Here is a 13,584-nt window from a genome sequence, read left to right on the forward strand (position 1 = left end):
CCATCTTTAATTTTTAGTGTTTCAAATAATCAGAAAATTTGTCATACCAATTTTTAAAAGTTAACGAGATTTTTGCACTTTTTATTACTCCTCCTCCCACGGCTACCAAGTATTGACCCAATTATATTGGACACAAATTTTAATAAATTGTTTGAATACGCTATGAGTGGAATGATAACCCATTTTTTAATTGATTAATGTAGTTAAATTTATTAAGAAGGAAATAGGATCACACTTTATTAAGTAATAATAATTGTGATGACTGATGAGACAAGCTATATAATATTATTGTTAAGTAGTAGTAAGAGCTAATATTGAAGATTAAAATTCAGATAATTTATACACCATCTGATATAGTTACTTCAGATCCAATATCATCGAAATTTATGCGGCATGAATGGGAAGTATGATTCAGGACATAATTTTGATATAAAAGTATTATTAAACAATGTTTGGTTGTGGACTAGTGGAATTCTTAGCAATACGTATGTGTCAACTTGGAAGATGCATGCTAAAATAATTCATCATGATCTTTTTTAAAGTTATGGCTTTTTTCTAACACTTTTATTAATAAATTAATAAGTATTATGCACTTTGGCCACCATGTATTGACACAGTTGCTGCTTTGGGCAAAGTGCTGCTAACATTTAAGTTTTAATAAATAAACTGTATGAGATATAATTATCTAGAATAGAATAAAATGAACTAAAACAAGTAAAATAAATTACCGACTGAATAATATAGGATTGATACCAAGAAGCCTCAAATTTAAATACATAAATTTTAAATTTGAAGAAATAGTCTTCTCTCCACCACCAAGTATTGATCCAATTATTTTGCACACAAATTTAATAAATTGTTTGGATATGTTATAAGTGGAATGACGAACCATTTTTATTATATTTTTAAATTGATTAATTTAAACGAGTGTATTATGAACGAAATAGGATCAGACTTCGATTAAGTAATGATAATGATAATTGTGATGAGTCTAGTTATAAAAAAAATTGATAAATAAGCTGTGTAATGAATTGTTAACTCATTCTTTAATGGTTAACTACAACTAATTTAAGACCATATGATTTTAGAAAACTTGTGGTCTATGATTTGCCACATGTAATTTTCATTTTTATTAATTAAATCGAAAAAAATAAAAAAAAACTACCAAATTAGGGTTTTGGATGAAAATGTCAATATAGTGTTTCGAAAATATCAACACAATGCTTTGAGAATGTTAACACATTGTTTATATTGACATTCTACATGTATTATATTGACATATTTTATATATCATGTTGACATTTGTTGCTCTACGAAAAAATTGAAAATTTTCATTTTTTTTTTCAAATTTTGATATCGGAACACATGCATCTCCTTAGAATCCTTATAAAATTATCTTTAATTTGATATATGTTGTGCGAAAAAATAATTTAAATCGAGGAAGTTATATGCGTTTTAAAGTTATGAGATATTTTTCAAAAGTTAGTTACAACTAATTTGTTGTAAATTGACCTTAATACCCTTATTGACGTTTTTTTTGATCATATTGACATTCTGGGGCTAATGATATAGGTCCTTAATTTGAATATCTAATGACAAATTATTTAGTTGTAATTAGCAATTAAGTATTGAGTTAGCAATATAACACTCCTCTAAAAGTTAAAATTGAGATCTAGATTAGGTATATATATAATTACTTCATACCCAATATCAACATATTATATGATGATCAAAATTTTTAAAAGTTTGAGTTTATTATTAGTAAAGCCATGTCCATTGGGCCGAGATACTGAATCCCATATATAGAATATTCCAAGCCCAACAAAGTAAAGCCCAAACATTTCAAAAGCCCAATCCAACAGGTTTTATTTCAAAAAGGCTATTAGACTAGAACTTGCTCTGTTCAGTACAAGAGACTAGGCTCACTCAACTAGTATACATGGATATGCATATATTGATGATCATTGAATGCCTTAAGAATGTTCCAGTTGAATTTGATTTTTGTTCAACGTGCTTTGTTTTGCTTCGATGGCTAGATGCATCAGTACATGTCTCGTGTATGTGTATATGTATTATGAGTTTTCTATAGGAATGACCTATATAATCTCACATGCCCATCCTGATGAGTGATGATATATATACCCGGACCCCGGCCCGGTGATACGAGCATTATTAGTTAGATAAATTAGGATTTGCATATCTTTTCCATATCTTTATTTTCTTGTTCATTAAGTTAGTTATTAGCATTATAAATATGAGTTATTGTAATTATTTGATAAATCAATCAAGAATATCAATATTATCGTTCATAATCTTCTCTAAAGTGAGACAACCGTCGTGCTCGACGGGCACTCGCCCGCGGCAGACATTTATCGATCGCCGATCAGCCCGATAGAAGGTTTATCCTAACAAATCGGTGCTTTGCACCGATCGAATCACAGCTACGTCGCTGGACAACTCTACTTTTGCAACACCCGACGAGAATGATTCCCATGTGCCGCATCGAAGTCAATCGATCATCATCCACCACAGCCACGCCTCAGTCCGTCAATATGTCATACTACTATATCGACTATCACCGTCATCAATACGACCCTCCTCAGGCCGCACAACAGTTACATCCTTACCAGCTGGTCCGACCACGACGTGCAACCTGTTGGGACCCTCCAGGCAGCCGCGATCCACCGGGTATTCCGCCCTCTGATCAGCCGCCACACAAGTACAAGCATGAACCCTACGGTCCGCCGCAACCTCACAAGGTGTAGTGAGTTATGTAAATGCACTAAACCTTCAGGGCTCTTTTTGCAATTTAAGAGAAGAAGTCATGTCAATATGTAAAACAAAAACACAATTGGAAAGAGTTGGATCCCCTTACTCTGCTCCAACCACGTCAGGGACTGCTGTGCACACACAAACATATATTTTATTAATAAAAAAATTTAATATTAAAATATTGTGATGGGTGAGGCACAACAGTCTGCTGTGGTTGGAGCACAATAGGGGATCCAACTCCCAATTGGAATCTGGAAGAACTTGATATCTTTAAAGGGCTTTAGAAAAATGCATACATTGTCTTACCATTGAAGTATGCTATCTCTTATAGTCTCGTATTATATTTCATCGGGCACATTCTACATGTTAAAGAAAAGCGGAGAATTCACATACACACATACAAGTGATATAGTAGTAGTATTACTTATGAAACAAAGTATGATATATAAAAGTAAGAGTCAAATCTAAACTATAGTATACTACTATAAAAAAACTGGTGAGAATAATATACAACATGTGATGAATTCATCCAAATCGATGAATGCTCACATGAAAAAAGAGAAGGAAAGTTTTCTTCCCATCAACAAGAAGAACAAATACATGTTCACTTGTAAAATAAATATTTTTATTGAAAATATTTGCTCATAAATCTCTCATGATCCATATTTATCTCCTCAAAGTCTCCTTATTTTCTTCAAATCTTGATGAACTTGTGCATTATCTAAATCTCTAGCACAATAATTGCACATAAAAACACTATAACTATTAGTCTTCATACATATATACATGTAATTCATTTTTCTTATGCATAAAAATATAATCAAATTTCAAAAAACAGAACTCACAATCAGAATCAGCCTTGTCCCATTTAGATGATACCTCTCCACCCTCATAGCGCGATTCTTGATCTTCGTCTGCCTCGGATTTAGCCCTGTATAATCCTCTATGCATCTCTTATGATGCCATTCTTGAAGGTTTTTGAGAGTTCATTTTCTTGGTCAGCATTATCCTCATAAGCTAAATCCCAAAAAAACAACAATGCAAGCACTGGTTAGTTAAATGTATGTCCAAAATGGCAACTTAAATTTGACCCAAAATCTTAATCATATGAAACACATGTTTCTAAGGGTCATACCTTCTCCATTCTTGATTCTTGAAGAGTGTCTTGAATGCTAGGAGCCGGGGCAAAGCCACTTCTGCAAGCAAAGACTTTCTTGACAAGGAAGGTTAAGGACTTCTTCCCAAGTGTATAATTCTTCTTCTTCTTCTTCTTCTTCTCACACACATCTTTGCATCTGCCTAGGATGATCCTGATCGTCCGATCAATCTCCTCCTCATCTTTGTCGTCTGAGTACGTGCTGAACCTGTTTGAATTAGTCCTGTCCACTTCCAAACTAGAAGGGCAGTTGAGGAATCTGTTCAATGGGAGATCAGCCGGCTGCTCCTCAGCAGCTGTCTTTCGCGTTAGGAGCTTCTTTAGCTCCTTTTGCAGCTTCCCTACTTCCTCAACTGTGAATTCTGAGAGATCAGGAGATGAGCATTGCTCCTCTGCTGCTTGAATTTGTTCCTTGTTGTCTGTTCGGGCTGTGTTTCCAAAAGTCCCGATGGTGAGTAGGCCGTGGGGCCAGTCGCTGAACTCTTCCTTTGGTGGCTCTTTCTTTCTGTGATCTGCAAAGATGATTGGTGTTAGGTTCGGTTTATTTGTCAAGAACTCATTTTCAGACATTAGTTGATTAGCCCAGCTTGCTGTCTTTATGTAATGTTGTGTCTCTTATTTTGAAAGTAATATGATATGTCTCACATTTGAATAAAAATTGGATCTTGAAAGAGTGGATTATCTAGTTTTGCATTATGACATGTCACACATATGAATAAAAAATGGATCTTCAAAGAGTGAATGATCTACTTTTGCAATATGATATGTCTCGCATTTGAATATAATTTGGATGTTCAAAGAGTGAATGATCTACTTTTGCAATATGATATGTCCCATATTTTAAATTGGTTTTGAAAAGGAGTGGAAATCTACTTCTGTATTATGATATGCCTCACACTTGAATAAAAATTGGATCTTGAAAGAGTGAATATGTGTCACATTTAAATAAAAATTGGATCTTGAAAGAGTGAATTATCTACTTTTGCAATATGATATGTCACACATTTGATTAAAATTGAATCTTGAAAGGGTTAAAAAAACACTTACTTGTAACAGGAACTGAATTAGGTCTCTTATCTCCATTGAACTTGCTCTGCATCCAGTTGAAGAACTGCACAAAAACAACACATTTTGTAACATAAGAAACGAAAAAATGAATAAAATATATAGTTAAATTGACCAATCTCTCACCTTCATTGTGCAAGAATTACTCTTAAGAGGTGGTGGGTGTAGAGATTTTGGTGAAGAAAAAGAAAGTCTTGAAGAAGCAGATCCTAGAAGCCAATGAAATTGAACTTTAGCACTAACAATTATAGATTAGATTAGTAGGATGAAGCTGCTTTTCTATTGGTGCAAATTCCAAAATATATGTATATATTTAATCTTGAATTCTTTTTAGCAAGAGATTAACCCAACCTAACCTAGTATCAAATTTAAAATCTCAATGCCTAAATACATGCCCAATGCAAAAACAAGGTCACTTCTTATATGTTAGTCTCTCATTGGTTTTACTTATACTTATATGTAAATCCAAAAGATTAATGCAAATCTTGAGGTAAAGTGAAGATTAGTGTGTAATGATCTCGAAAAATGAGAGGCATAATATATCATAAGACCACCTATATATTTTACACGAGGCTAAAGTCCTAATCTTGCGGATTAAGGCCTTAATCACCACTAATCCCTGAGAATATCTAATCCAAGAAATAATAAATAAGAAAGAATATATTGGCCCTATGTGTGAAGAAGCATTATTAATAAATTAGTGTTTGGATTTAATTAACTTGTAAGTTAAAGAAAAACTAAAAAAATAAGAATTGATTTAAGGGGATAAAAAAGTTAGTAGGAGTAGACCTAGAAGCTGCAAGAACTATACAAAGTTCAAAAATGGAAAATACACGCAAACACACACACAAATATAATATACTAATACACATAGTTTCCCACATAGATTGGATTGATATTAATTAATTAGTTATTACTCTAATTCGACGTGAAATCCATCATAAATTGTATACACTCATTTTTCTTTTTCACTATCAGAGAATTCTTGGAAATTGAAAAGTCACATTTCCTTAAAAATACTATTATTAAATTAAATACGCTTAAAAAATTATATGTAAATCGATAAAATTAAAATTTAATTATAAATATAAAGTTGAATGTTCATCGATTCGTTCGATTCAAAGAACCTGGACATATGGCGCCACGGTATGAACTGTGAACAAGTTGTGTTTTTGACAAAATAAATATATGCAATTAATATACTTAGTTAAGTACTTAATTAGTTATCACATACCCATGTGAAGAAATTCTCCTAATTTCATTTCTTTGTGGTTTAAATTTATATTTAGTATTATTTTTTATATATATACATGTACATAATTCCAATGCCATTTTTAACTTGAGTACGTACATCAAATGAAACGTGACAAAAATGCATCATAATTCGTGATAGGGTAATATTTATGCATTTAATTATTTGACGAGCTGGTCAAGATCAATGGCTTCATAAGAATCTAACAGGTCTGTAATAAAATCCTCCTAAAATTTCTAACTTCTAAGTGATTTTTTTTGTCTAACATGAAGATAACAATAACAGTGGATTGATTTAACAAGTGAAGGATTCAAACTCTTGATTTATTAATTATAAAGAAAAAACATTTTATCAATTAAAATACGATACATTGTTTCCAACTGATTTTACGATTAAACACCATTGTTTCTATTGTATGTAACTAACAGTTTATTATAAAATTAATATATAAAAGTAGGAACCACATTTCATTAATTTTTTCTAACCACTTTCTACTAAATTTCTTAAAATCCATGTTATAAGTCAAACGGTATCAATTAATCCTAATGTTTAAATCCCAATAAAAGATTAAAAAAATACTTTTGTTTACAAAGTGAATTGGACTTTATTTTCTTTAGCATGACAACTAAAATACTCTTTTCATTACTTTGAGTTAATGGAAAAAATTCACTTGATTCGAACACGTTTCAAGTTTGGTCCCCGCCAATCAGAGCCTTACTAGGTATGGCATGTTACGGAAAAATTCTTTTTTTGATAATGCATATTAATGGAATTCCATTTTAATGAAGGGTTTTAGTTGTATTCTGACTCATGGAGTGACACATAACCATTATGCGTCGTTAATAGAGAGACGCATAACCATCATGCTCTTTATTTAGTGACGCATAAGGGTTATGCGTCATTAGGGAGTGACGCATAAGGGTTATGCGTCTTTTAACGACGCATAATGGTTGTGCATCATTAACCAAAGACGCATAAGGGTTGTGCGTCTTTTCGATTTTGACACATTAGTGCCTAACAAATCTATCATTCCTACTATATTCTAAAAACTTAAAATTACTCGTCTTGAATTATTAAGAATTAAATATGCATATATAGATTAATTTTCATCGTTGGATTCTAGTCTGATTAGCCATAAAAGATAGTATAAAACTTGAACGTTTTAGATTGACAACTTCAATGCGAAAAAATACCAACCCAATTAACTTGCAATCAAAATAGGACTGATCCGAAATTCAATAAATTGACTCGTTTGATATTTCTAATAGAATGGGAGATATATCCCACTCGGATAGTGATAAGATGCAAATTCTATTTATTGTACAAACTCCAAACTCTTCAATACAATGTCAACACAACATTAACAGAATGTCAACATAGTATAAAAGTTCAAGATTTTGATGTCAATACCTTGTCAATGCAATGTCAACACAACACCTTATATAATATATAGAGTTTGCATTTGATCACATCTCTATCCAACCATATATGTTGAGTAATTAGATTTTATAAATGATAACTAAACGTGCAATTTGTGTTAGTGGGGACCCATAATTGTTTAGGGTTGATATAGGCATGCATTTTGTAAATGAGCATGGGAGGCCCCCATTAAAATAAATTCCATAAGCGTAGAGAATAGTTTGGTGCAACCCTTAATATTTGAAGATGGCGCATAAGGGTTATGCGTCATTAAAGAATGACGCATCTCTTATGCGTCAATAGGGAGTGACGCATAAGGGTTATGCGTCATTAAGTAGTAGTAAGAGCTAATATTGAAGATTAAAATTCAGGTAATTTATACTCCATCTGATATAGTTACTTCAGATCCAATATCATCGAAATTTATGCGGCATGAATGGGAAGTATGATTCAGGACATAACTTTGATGAATTATTGCCAGTAGATATAAAAGTATTATTAAACAATGTTTGGTTGTGGACTTGTGGAATTCTTAGCAATAAGTATGTGTCAACTTGGAAGATGCATGCTAAAATAATTCATCATGATCTTTTTTAAAGTTATGGCTTTTTTCTAACACTTTTATTAATAAATTAATAAGTATTATGCACTTTGGCCACCATGTATTGACACAGTTGCTGCTTTGGGCAAAGTGCTGCTAACATTTAAGTTTTAATAAATAAACTGTATGAGATATAATTATCTAGAATAGAATAAAATGAACTAAAACAAGTAAAATAAATTACGGACTGAATAATATAGGATTAATACCAAGAAGCCTCAAATTTAAATACATAAATTTTAAATTTGAAGAAATAGTCTTCTCTCCACCACCAAGTATTGATCCAATTATTTTGCACACAAATTTAATAAATTGTTTGGATATGTTATATGTGGAATGACGAACCCATTTTTATTATATTTTTAAATTGATTAATTTAAACGAGTGTATTATGAACGAAATAGGATCAGACTTCGATTAAGTAATGATAATGATAATTGTGATGAGTCTAGTTATAAAAAAAATTGATAAATAAGCTGAGTAATGAATTGTTAACTCATTCTTTAATGGTTAACTACAACTAATTTAAGACCATATGATTTTAGAAAACTTGTGGTCTATAATTTGCCACGTGCAATTTTTGTTTTTATTAATTAAATCGAAAAAAATAAAAAACTATTAAATTAAAGTTTTGGATGAAAATGTGAATATAGTAAACTATTAAATTAGCTTATTGAAAAAAGAGAGATTCTAAGACCACATTAATAATATCATAGGACTTTTTGAGCAACACGAAAGACATAAGGCCATCCACAACGTTGTCTCTATACCGTCTCTTAAACCGTCTCTTAACTACTATTTGAGCACTATTTGAGGGCCCCACTGTCCTTTTTTCCTCCATCTCTTAACTAAGAGACGGAACCTGCAACGCTCCGTCTCTTAACCGTCTCTATACCGTCTCTTAATTACTATTCATTCAATTTAATTTATAATTTTTTTTAAAACCCAATTCAATTTAAACAAACACACTTTATTAAAATTAAAACAATATTACAACTTAACATTAAAAAAAACGAAGACATAATTAAAATTCTAAAAAAATAAAAATGACATAATTTAATCTTCTCCGCCAAAGTTTTCCCAAATGTGCTCAATTAGATCCTCTTGGAGTTGGGTGTGGGCGCTAGAGTCGCGTGTCCTTGCCCGAATAGCCAACCGTTCTTGTATAGATGGATGCGCTCCACTTCGCGGCGGACTACTTGCGGTTGAGCTTCCGGGGGATTCGGGGTCGAACCAATTTCCGGCATCGGGTCCTTCGTCTCGGACAATCATGTTGTGCAAGATTATGCAGTATACATGATGTCGACCATGCTCTCCATGAACCACGAACGAGCCGGGGCTTTGATGATGTTGAAGCGCGCTTGGAGAACCCCGAACGCCCTCTCCACATCCTTGCGCGCAGCCTCCTGCTTCTGCGCAAAAAGAGCCTGCTTTGGGTTCGCTGGCCTGCCGCACATCTTCACGAAGGTCGGCCACTTCGGGTAGATGCCGTCGGCGAGATAGTACCCCATTTTATACCGCCGGTTGTTGGCGACGAAGTTGATGGCCGGCGCTTTACCATCCAAAACTTCGGTAAAGAGGTCGGACTGTTGGAGCACGTTTACGTCGTTGTTCGAGCCAGGGACCCCGAAGTACGCGTGCCAGATCCAAAGTCGGTAGTCGGCAACGGCCTCGAGTACAACGGTTGGGTGGGTGCCTTTGTGGCCGCTCGTGTAGGAACCCCTCCAAGCCACCGGGCAATTCTTCCATTGCCAGTGCATGCAATCGACACTGTCAAGCATCCCGGGGAATCCGTGCACTTGTTCGTGCAGGTTGAGGAGGAACTGACAATCCTCCGTGGTTGGCCTCCGGAGAAATTCGTCACTGAAGGCTGCCCGGACGCCTCTACAGAAGTTGAGCAAGCACAAGCGCCCAGTGCTGTCTCCGATGTGCAGGTATTCGTCGAATATGTCGGCCGTTTGTCCAGTCGCAAGCTGCCGGATGGCTGCAGTACATTTCTGCAGCGTCGTGTGGCTGGGACGACCGACCGCGTCGAACCCTTCTCGGAAGAACTCCTCCCTGGCCGCCAAAGTATTCGCTATGTGGAGAAATAGCGGTTTCCGCATGCGGAAACGGCGACGGAAATAGGTATCTCCCCAAATCGGGTTATCGCAGAAGTAGTCGCGTACTAACCGTGCGGCGGCTTCCTCCCGGTTCCGATTGATGTACTTCCGGGAGCGTCGTGGGGGTGGTGCGGCTTCCTCCGCCTCTCGTCGTCGATCTTCTTCGAGTGATGGTTCCATTAATTGGCGCATTTGCTCAAAAGGATCAATTTGTTTGAGTTGATTGAAGATGGAAATTGGAGTGATAGAGAGGATTTGAGAGGAATAGATGTGTGTTTGTGTTTGAAATGAGTATGGAATAGAATTATTTATAGAGTAAAAAAATTAAAAATTTTAAAAATGAAAATAAATATTTAACGGTAATATTACCGTTTGAAAAAAAAAAATTTTTTTTATTAAAAATCGATTTTTTTTTTAAAAAATGAATTATTGCGTCATCAGTGACGACGCCCACTCGCGGGCCAGCGAGTGGGCGTCACGCACGCATGGGGACGTGCCACGTGTCCCTGGCGCGTGGCGAGACATCTCGTCTCGTGTCTCGCCGAGACGAGCTACGCGACGAGACGGTCGCGAGCTCGAGACGAGATGGGCGCTGCAATGCGTCTCGCGGGGGTCTCGTCTCTCCGAGACGAGACGCGAGCCCGGCGCGAGACGCGTTGTGGATGGTCTAAAACTTTATTATTATTTACAATCATAGGGAATCTCAAAAAAAAAACAATCATAGGGATTCCACCACACAAAAAACTTCAAAGTTGGGAGTTGTCAGGCTCCGCAGCAGCTCACAGTTGTCATCTTTGGGGATGTAAACTTTGACTTTGAAGGAGAGTTGATCTTCTCCTAGCAATTCCTCTTGTTCCTCTACCATTCTCTTCGCACTCTTAGTAGCCGATTCACTGCAATTGTACAGAGTCACGGATTTAAGTGTCGGAATTTCACCAATTTCTGCAGGGATCTCCTTCAAATCTTCCAAACAAAAAAGGCAAAGGTGCTCGAGACGTGGGAAGTGAGAGCTTTCCATCGTCCAACATTCCAAATTATTGTTGCTTAGTAACAAATATTTGAGACTGGGGAATTGGCCTTCCACCGTTTCCCATTTGCCTGTTGTGAAACATCCATATTTAAAGGTGAGCTTTTGAAGAAGGGGTAATGTACTTACCTTTTCCAATATGTCTTCCATTCTACAATCTGTACTTGCAAGAGTTAGACTCTTAAGAGAGGGTGGAAGAGTTAGCTTTATCAAATCACATCTTGGAAACCAATAGCAGCTTAGAGATTCCAGCTTTTGCAGACGTTCGATATTCTGGGCGCAGACGTGATCATCATGATAATAAACTTTCAATTTCTTGATATTGGGAATTCTACAAACCATCGTCTCATCACATTTGAAATTCCTTACTCCTTTGAGGGTTTGTAGATTCTCCATGATCACTATGTTGTCACTCGGAGGATCTGTGAGATACAATGTTGAAAGCCTGACCTTAACATGCCTCAGTTGAGACATGTTCCAAATTTCAACCGGTGCATTAATTAATCGAAAAGAAGAAACAATTAATGTCTGCAGATTCCAGAGGAGATTCATGTTAGAAGGAACTTGGCTAGAGCGCCTGTCAAAACGAACGACAAGAAGCCTCAAATTAACCAACTGAAAACATTTTCTCAGAGAATATTCACACAGAGAAAAGTCATTTCTATTGCATAGTCTCAATGTCCTCGACAATTTTAAATAGGGCAACGGATGGACTCTATTATGAATACTCATGCATGTACGGGCATATGGTCTAGATTTCATGGCATCAACCACTTGATCCTTTGAAGTACTTCCCAGAATAGCTAGACGTCGTTGGCTACACGTGCCTTGAGGACTATGCTGCCCGACCACATCATAAAACCTCTCCTGTTGAGCTTCTTTCAAGCAAAGGTCTCTCAACAAATCATGGATTTTGCAGTACTTCATGTTTCCAGTTGACCCCAACATGTGAACGAGAACTAGGTTTCTATCAACTAGTTCATCTAAGTACTCTTTTGCAATTGTTTCCATACTCTTGCCGTTTATTGGTTTTAAAAATCCTTCAGAAACCCATAGCTCGATGACTCTCGATACCTGAATTTTACTATCCTCAAACATTCCCAGATATAGAAAGCACGGCTTAAGATAAATTGGCATATGGTTATAGCTCAACTTCAGTAATTTCAAACAATGCATATCATTCTCCATATTCACTGATGAATTTACACTCCTCCCAATACATTCCCAACACTCTTTGGTTCGTTCCAATTTCTCCACAAGACCTCCCATCACAACAATAGATAATGGAAGTCCTCTACAACTCTCCACAATCTTCTTTCCAATTTTCTTTAATTCCGAAGGGCAACATTTCCCACCAAACACAATTTTGCAAAACAAATTCCAGCTACTTTCCTCATCCATAAATTTCATTTTAAGGCCACAACTGTTATCCAATTGAGATCCCAAATTTGATAGCCGAGTTGTCACCATTATCCGACTACCATTACTATTGTCAGGTAAATAGCGTTGTATCGCATCCCATGCCTCAATACTCCACATATCATCAAACACAATTAGATACCTTCTATTTGTTAAACATTGATGGAGCGCTAATTCTATTTCTTCTTCTTCTTTTTCGCTCATTCGAATCAACCCTTGTTTATCGGCTTGGGATAGAATTTCCCAAATAAGTTCTTTTGTGTTATATTGTTGAGAAATTGTAACCCAAGCACAAATATCAAAATGGTGACTAATAGATGGATGTTTATAAGCATTTACGGAAAGAGTGGTCTTACCAATTCCTCCCATCCCCGTGATTGGGATGACTTGGCGATTTTGTTCTCCATAAACTAGCTTCTCCATGAGTTGAATCATGATATGATCAAAACCCACCATGGTTGTGTTGTTCGGCATAGAGAGAGAAGATACCTTGGAAGAAGATGTTGATGAAGTAGCAGCTGATGAGACTTGCTGATGGTTGAGTGCAACGATCTCCATCACTTCCTTCTTGATCAAATCCATGTCTCCTATCACCTTCTGCAAACTCTCATGCAAGTCTGTAGGTGGCGGGGAATCAGCAGAGGCTGAGACTTGTCTCTCTAGCTGATCTTTGACTGCAATGATCCCCATCACGTCTTTCCTGATCAAATCCATATCCATGTCTTGTCTGAAATCCACTTGAGTCTTGTACAAGTCTTCATATGATAAGCA

At 35.8% G+C, this 13,584-nt stretch overlaps 2 protein-coding genes across 2 annotated transcripts; both read right to left on the reverse strand.

Moving 5' to 3' along the window:
* Window positions 1-3,726: 3,726 nt before the first annotated feature.
* Window positions 3,727-5,125, reverse strand: LOC121768579 (protein DEEPER ROOTING 1-like). Its single transcript, XM_042165110.1, has 4 exons — window positions 5,120-5,125; window positions 4,976-5,039; window positions 3,908-4,518; window positions 3,727-3,789 (listed from the first exon to the last, which is right to left on the reverse strand). Exons 1-4 carry the CDS (start codon window positions 5,123-5,125, stop codon window positions 3,727-3,729), a joined length of 744 nt encoding a protein of 247 aa, XP_042021044.1.
* Window positions 5,126-8,900: 3,775 nt separating this feature from the next.
* LOC121768040 (putative late blight resistance protein homolog R1B-16) lies at window positions 8,901-13,544 on the reverse strand. The gene is made up of 2 exons (XM_042164384.1): window positions 11,036-13,544; window positions 8,901-9,006 (listed from the first exon to the last, which is right to left on the reverse strand). Exon 1 carries the CDS (start codon window positions 13,531-13,533, stop codon window positions 11,086-11,088), a length of 2,448 nt encoding a protein of 815 aa, XP_042020318.1. The 5' UTR covers window positions 13,534-13,544; the 3' UTR covers window positions 8,901-9,006; window positions 11,036-11,085.
* Window positions 13,545-13,584: the final 40 nt, after the last annotated feature.

Source organism: Salvia splendens, chromosome 15, assembly GCF_004379255.2.
Source record: "Salvia splendens isolate huo1 chromosome 15, SspV2, whole genome shotgun sequence".
Taxonomy (NCBI): domain Eukaryota; kingdom Viridiplantae; phylum Streptophyta; class Magnoliopsida; order Lamiales; family Lamiaceae; genus Salvia; species Salvia splendens.

Excerpts from the sequence above, each read along its gene's own strand:
- LOC121768579 (XM_042165110.1), bottom strand. Across the intron at positions 4,519-4,975 it reads TAATTCAGTTCCTGTTACAA|CAAGCTGGGCTAATCAACTA; the intron begins GTAAGTGTTTTT and ends ACATAAAGACAG. Across the intron at positions 3,790-3,907 it reads AAGAATCAAGAATGGAGAAG|CTTATGAGGATAATGCTGAC; the intron begins GTATGACCCTTA and ends TTTGGGATTTAG.
- LOC121768040 (XM_042164384.1), bottom strand. The coding sequence starts at position 13,533 with ATGGATATGGATTTGATCAGGAAAGACGTGATGGGGATCATTGCAGTC.